We start from the raw sequence: 20,274 nt of genomic DNA on the forward strand, positions 1-20,274 counted from the left end.
AGAGGATCCGATGTCCAGTGGTCTTAATTATGTGTTTAATGACATATGGTCAGTTGCATGCACCAGAACCTGTAGCGTGGGATCATAGAATAAATTTGAATAATAAATTTAGAATAATGTCGACTGAAGTGATCGGGGCTTATTTTAGTGTGCTTTACCAGAGTTTGGTTTGGATGACTCAAGTTCTGTCTGCTGCAAAAGATATTCAAAATTTGAAAATTAAAATTAGAAAATACTCTGAAATCCAAAATATCTTTGAAACAATTTGTTGATACATTAACTCAGTATTTTATCTTATACTGTTGATTAAAAAGTAAGAGAACTTCAGTTAGAGACAAGATGTTTTTGGATTCTGTAAAAGCATATGACTCTATACTGAGGCCCACATTATATATTTAGAGACAAATGCATCCTAAGTACGAATTAAAAAATATTAGATCATAAACTGAATAAGTGAATAATAAATTATGGAATGAAATTGTTAAAATGAAAAACAATTGCATCGTTGGGCGAGAAACTTGGCATCCAGACATAATAGAATATCAAAGCAAAAGACATTTATGAATCATAAAAGGAACGAATACATACCAAAAAAAAAACTGAAAATCTGTCGGGTACAATTTTTAAACGCCGAACCAGTTGGATTAAACATGTCAGCTGCAGCCTGTGAAACCTAATATCCTATATAAGACTTTTACTGAAATTTGTCAGCACAGTCCGATTTTGGTTATGATCGAACAACTCATGGTGCATTGCATTGAACGCGCAGAACTTTACGCGTTTGTGCCCGCGCGAGTGATTGATGGGGAATCCCCAGCTACGGAACTCCCCTGTCATTCATATAGGTCGAATTCTGGCGACCACGCCAGACTCGTTACGGCATGCATACATTTCCTGACTTGCTAATAACGAAAGTAAATCCAGATTTGCGTTATCCACTCAACCAGTTTCACTTTCCACTCCACTTGCATAGATTTTCTGCTGTGATCCTGTAGCATTTGGGCGTGGTGGCGTATTTTGGCACTGTGCCTATCAGTGGTGCTAACCCGCCCCGTCAGATGTCGTTGACACGTGCCTGCTACCGGCCTGAACAGGTTCGACATCCCACATCTTCGAGTGGGGTTAATGTTTGCTTGTCACTTAAAGAAGACGTGTTCTCGGCAGATCCGTGAACAGAATCGGTTTTGCAACTCTCATGTTGTTGCTGTTGATCTTACAAGTTTTATTAAACTCATTGGAGGAGAATCCTTTGTCAGGCGACTAGTGGTCGCTTAGGTGGTAAATAAATTCCTGTCTTCTATAGTACCCCTGATGATGGAGGCAGCAACAACGGATGAAACGTCGGTAAACTTCTACCGGAGTCCATGGCGCTGCAACCCAGAGGACAGCCGTTTTCATACTTACCTCCGAGAGAACCGCAAATCCAACAAAGTTTATTGCCGTGTTCACAAGGCTTCAACTGGATCATTTGATTAGAGTCTAGTCGTACACCCTGAGGTGTTTAGATTTATTTTAATATTATCCTCTGGTCTTAGCCTGGTCTCCCAGTTGCAAGATTTCCGAATTTGGTATGCATCTGACACCTCGCCGTCCTTGACATGATCATGCTGGCAATATTTTATGAAATGAACGAATTATGAAGTTCCCCAGTGTCCATTTTTACAGCCTTCCATCACATGATATCGCTTATGTTTTCTGTTTAATGAAGACAAATTCTTGCTGCTAGTAAGATTTGAAGCTCCTTTCCAAGGTGAACATCTTTAAGCACTGTTTTTTTTAGCCAAACTTGATACAGGTCAATGCTGTTGCAAATTAAGTATAAAATTGCAAGTATATTGGTGCGGATGAATTTGTGGATTCAATTATGACGTTAAATTATAGGTTTGGTGGCTCTTTGGAGCTAGAATCTGCCTGTGGGCGATAAATTGTGAACACTGACGTTTGTAGTTAGGCCAGTTTTTTCATTTTACAGAGCCCACACAATGTAGACATATATGTAGTGTATAGTAGAAAGTTATTAGAACTCTGTATTTTTATATTTACACATTTAAAATTTGAGTGCGTAAGAAATAAAAAATAATTTAATTTATATATGTCTATAGTTAGGGTTCTACACCTGTGACGATCTGTAGCCTTCTACTACGACATGGTAAAAGCCTTTAAATTTTTGTATTTAAGATTCTTATTGATGTTTTCCTCCCATATACTTGATCTTAAAACATTTCGTCTTTCACTGTATTTCCCCATGAGTTTTCATTGTGCATAATTTGATATTCGTATCAGAACTTCACTCCCCTGGATTTTTCTCGCTAGTTTATTTTAAACTGTGTAAGTTCTAGTGAGGTATTAAGGACGCACATAGAGACAGCACTAAATTCATCCTCCTACATACAAAATCAGTCTCCGTGGAGTACCGCTCCATTGTTTTCTACGCTGTTCTGAGGCTCACCCACTCAGTTATCACCTTGACTCTTTGTGAACTGTATTGTTGGTACAAGTAACAGTGCCAAGTTGTCTCCACGTGTGTTGCGCACATTCTTCTGTCTGTCCACGTGTGTAGCTTTGTATGGAAATCAGCCAGTTCTACCCCGTCTGGAACAAGAGATGTGTGTTACGTGCTTGAATGAGACGGGGTTAAGGTTTGTATGTAAGTCAAGGATGAATGGCATATGGTCCTCTGGTTTCCTGTAAAACGTTTCTTACTGAAGAACTACAGTCCGTGTTTTCGTGTGCTCTCCTGTATTTACATTTGCATACGAATAAATTGTCGATGTGCCTCTCAGGTTGCGAGTCTGTGTCTCGACATCTCGAATTCAAATGCGTGTCTTACAGTTTTCATAGTAGTTTGCAAATAGTGGTCCGCAGGATAGGCTTTGCGACAGTCGGAGTTGATTTTCCAGCTTCGTGTCATATGTCATAAGATAGGATGAGTTGGATTAGGTTAGGTTAGGGTTGGGTTAGGTTAGGTTGAATTTTATGCGTGAAAGAAATGTTGACTGTTGTCCCCTGACGCTTCTCGTGCGCTCTGTCTTGTGGGATTCTAAAGTTTGTGGCATCCTTCGGAATATTTAGTCTGCGCCGCGACGTCTTAAGGCATCCCGATGCCTACCTTTGTATTTTTATTCGGAAAATTTCGTGGTAATTCTAATAGATTGTGTTAGTGCATTAAGTCCAAAGAAGGGACACTCACCGAAAATGTAATTTCTTTGTACGTTTTTGTATCTAAAGAAGTATCTTCTCTTTTACTCCCTTTTTTTATTTTTACTTCAGTCAGCACGAATAATTTATAGCTAATATTTTGAACTGAGACTCAACGTTTAATGCACGCTAGCTCATCTGGACCTAATCATAAATAATCATTCATCCCTTTTGTGGGCTCACGGACGCTTGTTGCGTATACCATCTGAGTATACTGCATTTCATCCCATTTTATCCATGACACGATAATGCAACGAACTTCGCGAAAAAGTGGTGACATTTTTAGAATGCCAACTCCTTATAGGGACGCACAGTATTGTCTTCACTGCGTTTTACGTTTCGATGTTTGGATAATGACTATACTGTTTCAGAAGAATCTATTACTATACGTGTAAAAATTCTGCACTGTTTTCTATAACGAGTCCAGCAGATACTTTGCATAATAGTGACCATTTTGAATTTTAAATTGCTTGCCATAAGCCGTCCGCCCAAGTCCGAACATAACCCGCTGTCCTTGTAAGGTGTTACAGCACTGTGCACCTTGAAGGGCATTCACGTCTCCCGATACTGAGGACAATTTCCCTTATCCTCCTCTGAAACGAATTCCGTCCTCAAATTTATTCCATCACTTTCATTTGTTACTTATGATAAACTGCGGCCACAAAATAAATCACTGCTGAGATAAGTCAAAAGGCAGTGCGAACTTGAGGTTTTCTCGATAGTCAAGGTGAACACGATGTGTTCCTCCGAAAAGCTGGTAACCACCGACAAGGCTGCAAAGAATGTTGGAAGTGCTGTTTTGCGTTTTCGGTACGATGGTTCAGGTGACAAACTTCCTACTGGCGGTTGGCATTAAAAGCCGCCGTCCTTTGAATTCAGCGAAAGGGACGAATACCGTCACCCAAAGAACTGAAACTTGGAGAGCTAAAATCTCAGTTACAAAAAGAACAGGGTTTGCGCTGTTCTTTTCCTTGTCTGTAGATAATTTGTAAGACACATTAAGCCCTGTGTATGTCGGTTGTCATACGATGTTACTAGAAACTGGGTCTCGTGATGTTTAAAATTAATCACTGAATACTAATCTACAGAGTGTAAAATTAAGTTTTATGTTTGCTTGCTTTAATGTGTCGGGATACGTTTACAGGGCCGTGAAATTTTTCGGTGAACATGAAGAAATGTTGGAGAAAGGAATACGGCGTGGTTCTTTTAAAGACCACAAAGAGACGAGAGATGAAGAAGTTTAAGAACCGATGTTCCTGTATCATTCATTTGATCTTTGCAGTTATAGGCCGAAGATGCTGGATAAGGTCACAGACATTTCTGTCAATTCAAGGTCAGTCATCGGGAGAAATAAAAAGTCGGACCTTTTCGTGTGTAAAATTAATGCAGGATGCGGTGGGTACTCCATCCTCAATTATGCCAGCAAATTTGTTCATAGCTGTTGTCTTTCGTTTTAGTTCGTGTGCATGTTTGTTTGTGAAGCTGAATATTCATCGTTTGTTTGTTTGTGCAAACAATTATCGTAAGGAACACAAGTCACTGTGAAACTAACACTACTTTCATTTACGGGAATTTGCGTTGTAAAAAATTTCTAATGGACTTTCGGATTTGTCCTCTTCTCACTAAGCATGGATATAAGAATGCGCTCATACGATTTTTAATTTAGTAACCGTAGTTTAGTATCTAAAATATATGCTCATATTTTAAAGCTGTTTTATCAAATAAAATATAGAACACGCACTGAGACTGCGTTGAATCTGCGTTCAGTCGCCTTAAATTCTTGTTTTCTTTTCTTTTTTTAAGTAGTTATTTCGGCAATTTATGCATAAACCACCCTCAAAACTACCTTTTGGGCGTCTTCTGAAATTTAATATTGCTCGTCACCTTATTAGTTAGGTCGTAAGTCACCTCTCTTCACGCATTCAGTCAATATTTCTTGCTTGTGTCTTCCATAAAATTGAAATATATTGAATATTACTGGCATTCTTCATCATCCATAAAGTGAAGGGGCGTGTTCTTCTGAATGAACTAAAAGGAAATGTCGGAACGATGCAGAAATATGCGTAACGTGGAGTTTCACAGTTTGTACTTGTCACCGAATGAAGTTTGGTTTGAGGATGTCGGTTTGATTCATCTGGCTTAGTAAGAGGAACATTAGCGGGCTTCTGTGAACACGGGTTCCATTAGAGATCGCGAATTTGTTGACTGAGCAAACATCAGCTTCTCAAAAAGGGCTCTGTTTTCATGTAATGTTCATTAGAAATCCTAATATAAAAAAAACTTTGACACATTTATTAACAATCTGCTAGAGTATTAGATGACTTTGTAGTTCCATCGCCCGAGTCCGTAAAGTAACTGGACACAGGCTGGAGAACAAGAGTTCGATTCGCGGAAAGCAAGGAATTATTCCTAGCCTCTGCGTTCAAACCGACTCTGGAACCCACGCCGTCTCGTATAAATTCCGTATCCCGTGCACTTTTCCCTGGTGTTCATGCATATTTTCAAGAGCATTTATCAAGTATTCAGACAGTTTGAGCGGGGACAGATACGTGCATGAGGCAGAGCGGGTACATAGCTCCCACCCACCGGAATCCGAGGTTAAGAATAAGTGGAGTTTCATCCCTACTCCCCCAATATACCTCTTGGCTCAGGAAAACCTTCGTCTTACCTTTGAGAACTTTCAGTGGTCACTCTTATGCAAAGAACGTTTTTGTGTTAGTAGACTGTATTTTCATGGTAGCAAATCATTTCTATTGTTCTGTTATGATTTATTGCTGAAGAGGCTGATAACCGATGTTGGGTCACGTTTCCTCACTGATCCACTCATTTCTTGCCGTCTTGTGCCTCGTCTTCTCTTTTCTTCGCCGCTGCGTCTGTTTATTCTTGTAGTTGCCCTCCTCACCTCTCTCTTGTTCTTATTTCCCTCCTTCACTCATTGTTCCTCTTGTCTCACTTGTCCACCACCATTGCTTTTACTCTCTTTTCTTCAGTCACAGTCTTGACCCTCACAGTCGGGTGGTCATGGTCTTAAGAACGAGCGCCTCTGGTGAGCTTTCGTTATCCATTCGTTCATAAGCACCTACGCAGAGTGGCTTGAAATTTGCTTGGGGAGAATCAAGATAAGTTAGTTTAGTAATAAGATGCATTACTAAGTTATTCTTTAGACGTCTTTGGCTAAGGCAATTACATTTGATAGGCATGAATACAAAAATAAGATAAAATGATTACTGGCCAAGGCGACAGAATTGCGAATCCAAACACGTCCCTCTCATTTTGCTCTAATTGGACCAGATGCCAGTAGTGTGATAGGAGGGGAGGGGGATGGTTGGGCGGGATTGGGTGTGCCTTAGACGGGGTTCGGCGACAGCGTCCAAGGTCATCAGGCACGCCAGGGTCAACTGACCTTTTATGCTGCATGCATAAATGGTGTTAGTGATTTCATCCATGTAAGGTTTGTGGGGTTGACGGCCTTAATGCGGTCCTCACATCTGTACTCGTTGCACATGTTCGCAGGCAGCGTTTCGTATCACATCGATACGTTGCAAGGGCGGAGGGTCAACCTTTGCTTGAGTACGACACTGAAAACGCATATACCCGGAGTCCAAACGTACCTCGACACATTCTTAACCTTGACATCAGATGGACTGGTCAGCCTAGCACTCCGTCCGTCGCTGGATTGCATTGGGGACCCCCCCCCCCCCCCCTCGGTTTCTTGTGTGTGTGGGCTCTGGAGCCGGTTGGACGTACAAGAAAACTCCTAGGCAGTTGCATTCTCTGCGGTAGCCCGGTTCGAGCTGTCATCATAAAATTATTCTGGCTCTTGGACAGATATAATCGAGTTTTATAAAAATAGTTGCCAGGACAATGTGTCATTGTCATGATTCTCAGCATTACAGTCTGATTTTATACTTTACGTATCATAGGCCATAGGACTCTTTTTACCGGTGATCAGTCCGCCCGAAGGCATTATCGTGCAAGTACGTAAAACGTGCAGCTTGTACGCAGCGTAAAATCAACCATCCGATTGATTAAAGGGGCGAGCTTAAAGGGTGACTGAAAAATTTAATAACTGTGGAGTGACAGAAATCGAGGGGCTAATTTAGTCAATTTATTTACCACAAAATGTGATATCCTTAACATGGTTGTACTTATAATAGAAGCTGAAGAAACGCTGATTGAGGATGTGGATTGGATTTATCTGGCGTACTATGGGGAAGAATAGAGGGCTATCGTGAAAAAATTATCATCATTCGAGTTCCATGAAAGAATGATTAATGCTTTGATTGGCTAAGAGACTATCAGCTTCTCAAGAAGTACTCTGATCCAGCTTGATAATTACGCATTTGAAATTACAATTCTTAGAGACGGACACCATCTCGGTCCAGGAGGAAAGCCGGATAAGTGATTTGTACCACAACTGCCTGTAGCAAAAACTGCAATTATACTCGTTGTCATAATTTATTGTGGCAATTTGTGGTCGCTTTAACGCTCGTGACACGTGCCACTTTTGCTCTGCGCTGCGATTGCCGTCGAACTAGTTTCTTGTAACAAATAAATCTGCCACAGTACAGCGCTGTTGCACGTCCTCAGGGGATGCGATAGTAACCCATTGCTTTACTGAACAGTCCATGATTCATAAGGACAGACAACCACAAATATTTATAGGCCTACAGCACGATTTCGGGCTTTGGACCACACTAATCGTTAAAATTTTGACTTGTACAAGTTATCTTGTGTTTTTAGAGTAGTGAAATGTAGCAGACTGGAGATGTCGTTCGGATGTGGCGGCGAATTCCGATTGGAATTTTTTGGGTAAATTTTTCTAGGAAGGTTAGGAGGATAACATGACATTTGAAGTTGGAGAAACAGTTTGTGAGGATAGTCCAGTGGTGGTGGTACATTAAAACTGGCGGTCTTGCCACAGTTAAAGTTGACAAATCCGCTTTGTTTTGAGTCCGTCCTGGTTCGTATGTCGGCCGACTGCCTCTTATCTCTCATATTTCAGAAAATTACTAAAGACAAACCACATTATAAATCATAATTAATAACCATCCTTATTTATCATTTGAGGTTACATTGCGTCTCTTTAATCTCGTTAAATAAAGCAGAAAGCAACAAAGTTAATCATATTTATATAGTAGGACATCTTGGTCTGGGGAGCAGGATATTACATTTGTAGGACAACGGCCTGGATTCGAACCTGCGATCCGGTTATATAGTAGACCGGGGGGGAAGAGAATGTACTTTTTACTAGAAGAATAACTTTTGTCAAGCTAATAAGTTGCGAGTAAAAATTATGTAATATGAAGGTAGGCTGAACAAGGAATCTCAGATGAAGTTATTTTATGAAGATTTCTGTCTTCTGGGTTGTTGCGCTGTGTAGTCTGGTGAATCGCCCTGATGACGGAGGCAGTATGACCTCCGAAACGTTGGTTAACATCTACCAGACTACACGGCGCAACGACCCAGAAGACAGAAATCTTCATACTCACCGCAGAGAAAACCTCAAATCATACGAAGTTATTGCTGTTATTACTATTGATTAAATAGATGTTATGAGTGTTGATTAATTATAGTTAGATAGTAGGCGTGAAGCAGAAAAGTGTTAAATGCCAACAGATGCAGAAGTGCGGAGAGCAATGAACTGTAAAGAGGATCACGAGTTGGCTCAAGGACGGTGATCCACGAAGACGGATCCTCTTCTAAGTTAAATTCAGAAAAACGAGAGAAGCAGCAGGATAAGGGGCTGAAGACTTAACTCAGAAAAAAATAGTGCCATGCCAGTTTCAATGTATGCCATAAAATACCAAGTTAAAAGACCGAACAGGTCTAGAAAGAGATTCAAGGATCAAGGTAATTTTCCCGAGCCTCCTGTTAAGTCTTCATCTTCTGTTTTAAGTCCGCGGCATTTGTTCGGACGCCATCGACCTATTTTTCTTCGACCAAGTTTCAGACCCGTGCAAAACAACAGGTAATATTATCCGTCGTTTCACACATTTTAATTTCCTGGTTCTTATATGAAATACCGAAGGTAGAAATTCTTAAATGAAGTGTAGCGAATACTCTCCGATTTAATCTGGTAGTAATTTAGTTCTGATCGCTTTATCGGAGTGTTTGAACGATGCCACGCTTTAGAGATGTTTGCAGAATGTTTAAAACGTATCAGCCATTCGTTTCAAGGCCGTTCACAAAGACAAGGTCGGCAAAACACAGTATTTCCAATATAATAACAAGACCTTTCTTGTAGGCACCGATGCCCTGCTTTTTTGTTTTTCTCGAAAGCTGTTTGTCACGATTTGAGGGGAAAATTTTGCGGCCATAATAACCTGCTTTCATATTTAAACGATGTGACGATCTAATTAAAGGATACGCGTATGATTAGATATTGTTATAGGATGGTCAGTGCGCGGCGTGAGGAAATTTTGCCAAGTCCTGTAACGTAATAGGGGAGGGGGTAAGTGCTTTAAGTATTATTACTAGGTGCTTCTGGGAAAAATGTGCTACTTAAATATGGTAGAACAGTGTTTAAAAGTATACATGATATATCAGTAGCTTCTATACAAATAAAACGCGCTGTAATTTTAAAAGAAGCTGTTTTCGATTTGGAGAGAATATTAACCCTTTCCATGTTTCGCACGAAAGATCTCGCACAAAAATATTGGCCGGCATCTTTTGAGAATCTTTCGTGCTTTCAAACACCGGCGAAAACCCCGCTTCTGTTTTCTTTCGAGTAATGTCTGTGTTCGTGTCTTTTAAACATTACAGAGTAAAATACTGTTTTTCTTATTAAAATATCATCTACGGCTTTGTATTGTCTGTTACTCTGAATATTTTAAATATTATTATAACATACATTTTACATGAACTCATTTGTTATGTTTTATGTTCTCAATGCTAAACGCAAATCTGAAGGGTCAGAAATGTTGAAATATTCCTAACTGCAGTTGACAGTGGAAAGTCTCTATTAGAATATTCAAACTTCAAAACATACTGTAAAGAACGAAAATTGTAATTAATAAAATAATGATTATATAAAGAGACCCGCTAAATTTCTTGTTTTATCAACTGATTACATAGATTGCTTCTTTGAGAAATTGGTAGTAGCTCAGCTGCTTAAAGAATATCATACCTTTTATGTAACCCGAATGTTCAGTACTGTATTCACAAAAGCCAGCTCCGTATAGAGCCAAGTGAACCAAATATACACTTTTGTATCGTATTTGATATGAATTTTATTTTTTTTTAAAATCTGTTCTTAGATATTACACTTTAGGTTATTCGACGAAAAATTTTGAATGCATTTTTATGTCTCCCATGTGTGCTGCCTGTCCCACACTTTTCGTTCATTATCATGAGTTTCATAACCGCAATAATACAGTGCGATCGAAAAGTGTTTATTGATGGTTGCAATTCAGTTTAATTTAACTAAATTTTTAACAAACATATTGTTAATTTTACTATACAAGGTCACGCGATGTCGTAACCCGCTCGCGTCAGTCTGTCAGTTTTCTTTGAACATTCGAAGTGCAAGGATGTCTTTTTCACAACTGCGGTGAATGGTCATTGTCGAGCACTGCCTGGCATCTCGTTTAGGAATATTTTTCTCGATTCTCTTGTGCGAAAGAAATCGACTGTATCTCGTGTGTTGAATCGATTCCGTGACCCAGGAACTGTCCACCGGGTTGCATCAGACATGAGGAAAAATGTTGAATGCATGCATTGCTGAAAGCGATGGACATTTCCAACAGTTAATATAACATTATATTGTTTAATGATTTAGATGTAACTTAGATTTTGACAAATAGAACCTGTGTCTGGAGTGGGTTGCATGTCTTGTCGATCACTCTGTGTTTGTTGACTGCAAATTGTGACGATCAGTTTTCTCCAATCTCCGGATAGTTTCTCTCTCTTACGAAAAATATTCTTCTCAGCACATTGTTCTGAAAGATCTTGAATCTGCTGAGGTATTGCAAGTTCAGCCACAACAATTTGGCAAGGTAGTGATTCTGTTAAAGAAAGCTGCAAGTCAGTAATATGGGATATAGAAAGACCACCAAATTCAGTACACAAATTACTTCTTACAAACTGCTTCTAGGCTATATACTTGCATTGTGTCGTATGATTGCTGTAAATGCGCGATACACGTTCGAACCTTATGATTGCTTTATGTAGCATCACCACGATAATGATGAACATATCAGATGTTTATTGTGGAACATACACTTTGTGTATTTATGTACCATTTTATTGTCAGATGAAGATGCTTTAAAGCATTGTACACACTGATTCTGAATGAGTAACATTTGAAATTCAGTGTAAGGACTGTTTGCCGAGTCATCTTCAGACGGATTTCAAAATTGATAAGCTTAATGTTGGACTGAAAGATGGCTGTAAGAAACGGATATAAAACGAACTAAGTATGGTCAGAATTTATTATATCTGCTGTAACACAGGTACATGGGTTTATATAATACGACGATAACAGAAACTTAATTTACAGAAGAATTTAGTGATACTTTCCTGTGTATAGTTTATACTGCGTTAAATTGTAAATACATTTTATCATTTCACAATAAGCGGCGCCATTATCCTCCCACCTCGGATATTCTTGCGGCTGCCATGTTCGTATATGTAACCGGAAATTAAAAGAGTATAAAGGTCGGTTGACCTCTATTGCGTGACGTTCATATCAAATTTCATGAAAATATGTCTTCTGGTTTCATTTAAATAAAGAAGGTGATCTATATTTGTATTAAAATTGCAAGTTTGTGTTGAATTCAACTACTGTTGGATCACGAAAACACAAGTTGTCATTTTAATTAATCGAAGGGTGAAATTTTATACCTAATGGTGTTGGTAAGAAATTGAAATATAAACAATAAAATACTCCATTCCTTCCCCTTGATTTAGAAGTTAGAAGATTATGAACAGTTTTCTTGATGTTCTGGATTAACTAAAAAAGTTTGCCTTCGGTTCTCCCATGTTTTATTTCCCGTAACCGTTTTGTCTAATGTCACAAATGGGATTCTTTATAGCTGCAATTAATATAATAAGTAAGGCATTAATCGTGTGTAGGATAATACATATACGACTTTGTGCCAAGGCTCCTGTCTGAGGACCAGAAGCAGAATCGACTTCTCGTTTGTCAGGAGCTCAAAGATCTTGCAAGAACCGACCCCAACTTCCTTTCTAAGCTCCGTGTGACTTCTTCCTCTTCCCAAAGATGAAAATTCAGCTTAAGGGAAGGAGATTTGAGACGATAGAAGAGATTCAGGCAGAATCGCAGATGGTGCTTGACAGGCTGACAAAGAAAGATTTCCAGGGATGCTTCCACGCTTGGCAGCGGCGCTGGGATCGTTGTGTTCACTCCCAGGGGAACTACTTCGAGGGTGATGGATGAATTTAATACCTGAGATAAGTGTACGGGTTTTTTTTATACGCGCAGTCTGGAAACTTTCCGATCGCACCTCGTACATACGTGTTATTCATATAGCTTACTTTAATAGAAGTCATTCGGGTATAAATATTCATTCTTGAACTGATGATAGAATATACTCTAAATCCTGTCTAGTGAATTCTCAGACATAAACCTTTCTGGTTCGCATTTTTAATGCAGGGATCGAAAAGCAACGCTTCCAAGATCGAGTCTTGTAAACATTAGGTGCTCACAGCATCGACCCAAGAAACCTCATACACGTAGCAACTTTTCCAATTTCATGTCCTGCTTCTAGAACTGCCATTGCGATGGTAAACCATGGATTTGTGGCTTCTGTCTTTCTCGTTTTGTGTTGTGCGTACAATAATGTGTAGAAATATTTCACGGTTTGGAGGCAGAAGAGCATTCACTCCTTGATTATGTATGTGCCTGACCGCATCTTCCCATCACGTACGTACTACTCCATCAGGTCGACCTTGTGAGGCCGGCGGTTCGCCTGATTGCCTCGACGGGCTTCACGGTGTGGGAGACTTGGCTTAGTCATGTCGCACTGAGGCGGGCGGACCACATCGGGTGCAGTGTTTACACGCCAGTCCATGCATCTTCAGTTGTACACGTCTCCAGGACTCCTATTCCTTTGTTCTTCTTTATTCCTATATTTATTTTTCGTTTTTCGTCAGCTTTTGCCGTTTCTATTCTCTCCTTTCGTTGTTCTCTTTTTCTGATTATATGCTCTTCTTATTGTGCTCCGCGTTTTCCATTCTGTGGCCAACCCAGGGGTAAATCGGCCAGAGCATCGAATTTATCACTCGCCTCCATCCATTACAGAGGATACGAACGTGTAGAGCTCTTACCACTTCATTACATATTTACCTTGTCTTACCTTTGAACTACTGCCTATTTTCCAGACTTTTATTCGTCTTTCTCCCGCTGCTCATGTGACTTCTTCAGTACGTTGTTTCGTTAAGGTCACATTATATTCGTCCATGTCCCACCTGAACACCTACTTCAGCGCCGTGTTGCCCATCAGTATCGTAATGAGTTGAGAGTAAAGTGCGTAATTATTTGTTTTTATAAACAAAATAAAGATAGAAAAAAGGACACAGTAGTTTCGATAATTCATGCTTATTGCTTAGCAATTTACACTGCATAGTCAGAAATATTTTCCCTTGTATTTCGTTGAATATTAACCACATCAACATAGTTCCTGAGAAAATCGATAACATTTCGATTTGAGAATCATGCAGAGTTTGGTGTGTATTTGTCCGGCCAGAGCCAAAATTTAATTCGTTCGGTAAATTGCAGACTAACCGTCTTTACATTACCAAATGTATATGGACCCCAAGTATTAGTTGCACTAATATTTTCTAAAGCTTTTGATATTGTTTTCATTCTTCCTTCTAAAAACGTCGCCATACGAATTGATTATGCTTTTTCTATTTTTCTAATTTCATACTTTTATCTTTCACTATTCTGCAGCCTTCTAGCGTCCTTGCTCGACCACTGGCTAACTGGATAACCCATTATATCTAACAATACATTCATTCCGGGAACCAAAGACTTCACTACATGATGGTATTTCGATTAGATCACATCCTATTACAAAGATTCATTCTTTATTTACTGCTTTTATTTATACTCTCATGAATGTCTCCTTAGTTACCTGCTTCAGTATTATATTACACTACCGTGCCATTTTTTCCTTATATGAATCAGAATTCCTTTTAGGAGGGAATTTTGCTCGCGGCCAGTGACCCAATAGTGTGAATCATCAAGCGGCCATCATTAACTTGTACGCAACAGCTTCTGATTGTATATTCAGTTCCCAACAATATTTCTCAGTCGCTTAGATGACCTTTTGATTGTCATGGATTCAGGGAATTCGTTAACTTTGGTCACGTTGGGACGAGTTTTATTCCCTCCACATAAACGACGCTTAGTTGCCAAAATAAGAAGAAACGCTCCATTTTGACGGAACGTGCGAACGAGAGATTTATACAGTACAGCTACTGTGTAATATTCAGGCACAAAATTTAAATGACTCAACATTTATCAACTAACATGACTCGGGACACGATCCTGGGTCAGTTAAGTGACTCGAAAAACCGAGACGTATATGCGAGGGTGATGATAATATGGACCGTAGAGTGGCTGGGTTAGAAGATGTTGTTTGGATTCATCTGGCTCGAGATATGATTGCAGAAGACCTCTTGTGAATTTATAAATGAAACGACAGTTTTTGTAGAAAGCTGAACGTTCTGTTATCTTCTAAAAAGGACTCGGCTGCTTGGAATTATATAATTAGTTTATCTTAATATTGTACTACTGCAGTTTCTTCTCGGTTTTTCAAAAGTCGTTCGTTATCTTTATATTTTTAATTTCCTTCGTTGCATAAATTTTAAGAATATATCACATTATTAAATTTCAGAATCCTCCGAGATCTTATTGTTGATAACAAGGATTTAAATAAATGGTATGCGGTGTATTCAAATGGCATTGTGGTCTTTGTTTAAGCGTTGCCACAACTGCACACGTAATATAGTTATGTGGGAGGATTAATATTATTGGTTAATTCGAAATAATGTGAAGGATGGCAGGAATGGAATCTTCGAATTTTCTGTCTCAGTATGTGTGTGGAAGGAATGACAAATCACGATAATCCTCAGTCAGGATAATCGATCCTCAGTCTGGGAATCGAACCTTAACCATCCAAATACTAATCAGGAGTCGTAGTTAGCTGCAACGTTCGGTGGTATTGTGTCAGCACTGAGTTTCAGGAAATTTGTCGCTGATTGTATCAGACTCTGAACTGTCGGAAGACGGAAACAATAGCTCGATAATAGGATTCCTCAGAATAAAGTCTTCCTTCGGGAATTCTAAAAATAATATAGGAAAAGAATTACCTGCGATTCAAAGAAAACTCATTATAAGTTTCTGGATTAAAAGGTTTAAACCTGGAATTGCATGTATAACAGTTACATTGTCTTCATATGGAAGTTGGTAATTTTTGTGCTCGGTTATGACAAAACTTTACATATAAGCGAACTTGGAGAAGCTGTTTCAGCTACTCTTTCAAATTTCAACCAGCTGCTCTGTATTTCACAGCGATTAAACAGTACAAATACCAAAATATACTCGTACTGAACAATTTTTAAACAAAGTCAATGCATGACAGGTTTTTCCTGTTATGCGATACACCATTCTGTTTCATTTTCCAGTAAACGTCATAAGATAAGATGGCACATGACAGCTTTAAAAACTACCATTTTATATACATTTGTCTCCCCAACCACCGTTTTAAAATCTAAATATTTCATGTTTAAATATATTGGTTTTCATTACGTTGTATTGTCGAAGGCAGGCATCCAAAAACTTCGAATTATTTCATATGACCTTGTAATCATTTTCTAATTATAATATTCAGAGTTAGCGATGGCGTCTCTTTGAGTTTAATAACACGTAAAATAGCTGACTTCATTGTATTTAAAGAAACATGTTTTGACACGCGAATAATAAATACACTTATTTCTACTTCTCACTGTGAGACAGGTCCTCTGATCTGTAAAACAAAACGCCAGGAAACACTGTGATAATTTTCTTTGTCATTTATGTGCAAAGCTTGTCGTAGACTTACCTTTCCTGAAGAAAAAATCGCTATATTTTCGCTGCTTTAGATAATTATGGATAAACGGCTGTATCTCGATAAGGATTCGAATCGAGGACTCCGATATTGGAATGGCTTAACAATAGGCGATACTCGTATTTTTGAACACACTGTGGCTGGTGTGCAACATAATAAATCATATATACAAGCTGACGAGTGTTCTGTTTCCGTTTCTCATGGTCTAATTACACAGCTCTCCCTCTTCGCCCCGGAATTAGTTGTATTTGAAGTCGCTTCCTGTGCAGTTAGTAAGTGCTCAAGGCTTGAGCTTGTAAATTATATCCTAATCGCTTTTCAAAACATGCACTGATATATCTTACTTTTGTTACAAAGGCCTGCTGTTGACCATTCTGAGCTAATATAATTCAGGTTCCCACATTAACACGTTCTTTAACACCCATTTGCGTATTGTACTCACAGCTACGCGTAAGAATCCTGCGATTTGTCGTCCCTTGCAGTCTTCTAACAGAAATATGTGTATATTTTTATATATTTTTTTCAATACATAATGGGAGAAATGGGGAGAACCAATGTAAAATAAACCACAGATTTATTTCCATCACCAATTTATTGCCTGTTCTTATAAAGTAGAAAAAATACATTTACTACGAGTTTATACCTCTTTTCGATAGTCATTAAATATATTTAAAATCACACATATACACACAGACACGCACGCACGACGAACTAACGAGTCCTCTTGGTATCTGATATACTTTACACCTTCCGTGATTCTGCAAATTGATTTAACTGGTAAGTGCAATCAGCAGGCAGGATTGTACCGAGTAGGAAAGTCTCTTACCATTGTGCGTTCAGAAATTCAGTGAGCATGCCACCAAAAATCACTGGTTCGTAATGTAGATACATTTCCTTTTTCTTGTAATTGATTAGCTTTCACTTAGGTATTTTTTTAACTGACGATTGCTATCATTAATTTATCATAAAGAGAGGTAACGTTGTACTCTGGTGTAGTGTCAATTAATGAATAACCTGAGACATGTAATAACACACGCCACTAATGGAGTAATTATCTTTCTGTGTTAACCATCCTTAGACCACTCCCCGCAGGAAAATAATGAGAATCTATTTTTCAGTAGCATATTACAGGATATCCTTTAATTTGTAAATGAAGGATTATGTGTTAAAAGGACTTAACTAAGTGAGACTTGAGGTTGATTTTCACGGCTGTGAAGATTTTGGTTTTCTGGGTTTTCTTTCGCCGTGTTGACTCGTAGGTAGCTGGTAAAATTTCAGAGGAACATACTGCCTTCATATTTAGCCTTGAAGATGGAAGCGGTATATTCCTCCAAATCGCTGGTATCCACCCACAAGTCCACATGGCTTCAGAGCTCAGAAGATCACCATCGATGGAGTAACTCACTTCTGTATGTATTCGTTGAAACAAGAAAAAATTAAGAAGAGAAATATGTGTGCGAAGATTTTAATTTTCCAGCTCTGCTGATTAAGCCATCGTTTGGAAAGAATGCAACTGGTTTAACAATCAGTGACGGGCTGCATAAGTGGGGAACAGATCAAAAGATTTATTGAAGATTGATAAAAAAAATGGATTGGAAGGCAACAGATGAAATATTTTAACTGTGATTGAAGTGAATGCGATTATAATTTAAGTCCATATTATTAGAAAGGTATAGTGAAACACGTATAAATGAATGGATTTGTTAATACATTGCTTTTGTAACAAAAAGATGGGAGTGGTTACCTGATGCAATTACGTGTGCTACAGCCCGTGAAACGATTGATAAAAATTCTAAACCAGGACTTACCTTGGTATTCAAGGTTGCAGAAAATACTGGTACAGCAAAATTACGCGTATTTATGTTCAATCACTTCACGTGTTTATAAATTAATATTACTAAAAAGCTATCCTACGAACATCGACTACGTTGCAACCACGAAGTTTGTCTCATCTTTCATTAGTTTAATTGACACAGAAGGGGTTATAAACTCAGTACATTTAGTCCTGTAATTTTAATATACATCCCAAGTTCTGATTTGTACCAATCAGTGATAAGCTATTAAAATGTGCAAGACTTTGTTACAACATGTTTGTTAAATAAGTTATCCGGAGATTTATCTACATACTGTCCAGGAATAAGGTGACGAAATTTCTGAAGGCATCCGTATCTGAAATATCACTTTCAACATTCTTGTGAGACTACTGAGATATGTCCAAGACTTTGTTGTTAAGTCTCCCCTTTAAGTGTCGGACAAATCTCAATATATTTTGGTATTTGTATTTCGTCCTTGGAATCCACTCCATTTATTTGTACAGTTGCATCACACGTAATCACTTAACTGTCAGTTACACATTTAATATAGAACACAACCACTCATTTATAACATACAAGTTCTGCATTCGCACTTTTACATTTCCTTCCACGAGGAAGACATTGAATTATTGTAATTAATAGAAGTTTCTGTGGTAAAATACGAAATGTTATTGCACGCTGGGAAAATACAGTATTAAATCTTAGAGAATTGTATTCTTAAACTCAAGTTTTGCGTTGCGTCCTTTAACCCTTGTCATTGACATCAAAATTCCGCCTATTGTTTGTATATAACAATGGTAAACTTAGATGTCATTTCCTGTTATAAAACGACCGAAATATGTAGCTTGAATTGTCGGAGACATGGCTGCAGATATATAATAATGAACGTTTAATTTATTTATAGCAGATTATCATTGTTTTGGAGTATGATATGTCGTACATAGCGTAGAAAGGGTTAAGATAATTTAACATAAGAAATTTGAGTACCGGGTACAATATAATTGTTACATTCTAATATTTCTACAATGGGTAGAAATATTTTAATGGTGATATATCTAAAACAAATTAAGAAGCTTGCACTGTGATATGAACTGTAATCGCCTTCTAATTTTACCTGAAATAGCAGAATTTATATACAAAATGAAAGATCAAAGGACATTTAATTGGTTTAAAACATTTAAAATACATTATAAATATAGATTAAACCGTCATAATAGTATCACATATGTAAACGAAAAAGTCGATAAAATGGACCATATTCAGTAAGTTGTTACTGTACGAAATATAAACAAAAGTATTATATTGACGTGGTAGGGATAACACAACTCTCAAATGATGTTCGTAATATTAAACCTGATAGTGCTAATGGATATGTGTTGATACGAATAAACTATTAATGAGGGATTTTAACTTAAATTAATTTTGGTCTCAGAGTTCTGATTATGTTTTACATTTCCATACGCGAATGTAAGTGGTTAAGACAATTTTCACGTTACATAAACAAAGGCTCTCGCCTTACAATTTACAATTAATAATAATAATAAAGAGAAATCACAATTGCAATTTTCATTCACAAAATGTGCTAATTTAGACATCGTCTTCTTCGAGGTTTTAACATTCATTTAATCCCATTCTCCGACGTACATTGTGCGTGGCGTAGGTGGGATGTACCCTCTGGTAGGAATAGGTAGGCGGCCATATATGTGATTGTAAGGGGATTCCAGCGCCTCAGCATCTGCAATAACAAAATCTGTTAACGTTTGCATTTACTGGGATGTTCATGAATTAAATTGGAATAATAAAGTTCTCTTTTAGCCTCAAGAGATCAGTTATATTTAAATTTTACGATTAAATCTTGAGTTACTTGTCACTCTAATGAGACGGGAAAATTATAATGAGTAGGTCATGATGCTGTTCTCCTGGGTATTGGAATCTGCCGTCAGGTCTACACGGCCCCAATGTCAGTTTGCAGGGATTTGGAAGGAGACGATCATGACCTCTCTCTGAAGGTACTATGCCGGCTTTGCCTGGAAATACTGAGGAAAGCGTTTGATTGGCGTCCGGGTCAAGATTGGACATCACCACTTAACCGAACACGTAGAAGGACATATCGTCATTCGGATTCGATTGTTTAGAAATTCACAGTCTGAATCATTTTGCAGATTAATCAGAGATTCCACACAGCA

General features: G+C 38.3%; 1 protein-coding gene and 1 long non-coding RNA gene across 5 annotated transcripts in view; one reads left to right on the forward strand and one right to left on the reverse strand.

The window, feature by feature from the left end:
* The window catches only part of LOC110827892 (uncharacterized), a 167,546-nt gene that overhangs the window by 63,954 nt on the left and 83,318 nt on the right, over positions 1 to 20,274 (forward strand). The window lies entirely within an intron of this gene.
* exp (expansion) overlaps positions 16,848 to 20,274 on the reverse strand; it is a 113,521-nt gene continuing 110,094 nt past the window's right edge. For all 4 annotated transcript variants that reach the window (XM_022060007.2, XM_022060011.2, XM_022060010.2 and 1 more), the window contains one exon: positions 16,848 to 19,823. In XM_022060007.2, the coding sequence (XP_021915699.1) occupies positions 19,711 to 19,823 (113 nt within the window). In that variant the 3' untranslated portion in view covers positions 16,848 to 19,710. The remainder of the gene's footprint in view (positions 19,824 to 20,274) is intronic.

Source organism: Zootermopsis nevadensis, unplaced genomic scaffold (assembly GCF_977971745.1).
Source record: "Zootermopsis nevadensis isolate Lab colony 2312 unplaced genomic scaffold, Znev_1.0 Znev_ptg000003l, whole genome shotgun sequence".
NCBI lineage: Eukaryota > Metazoa > Arthropoda > Insecta > Blattodea > Termopsidae > Zootermopsis > Zootermopsis nevadensis.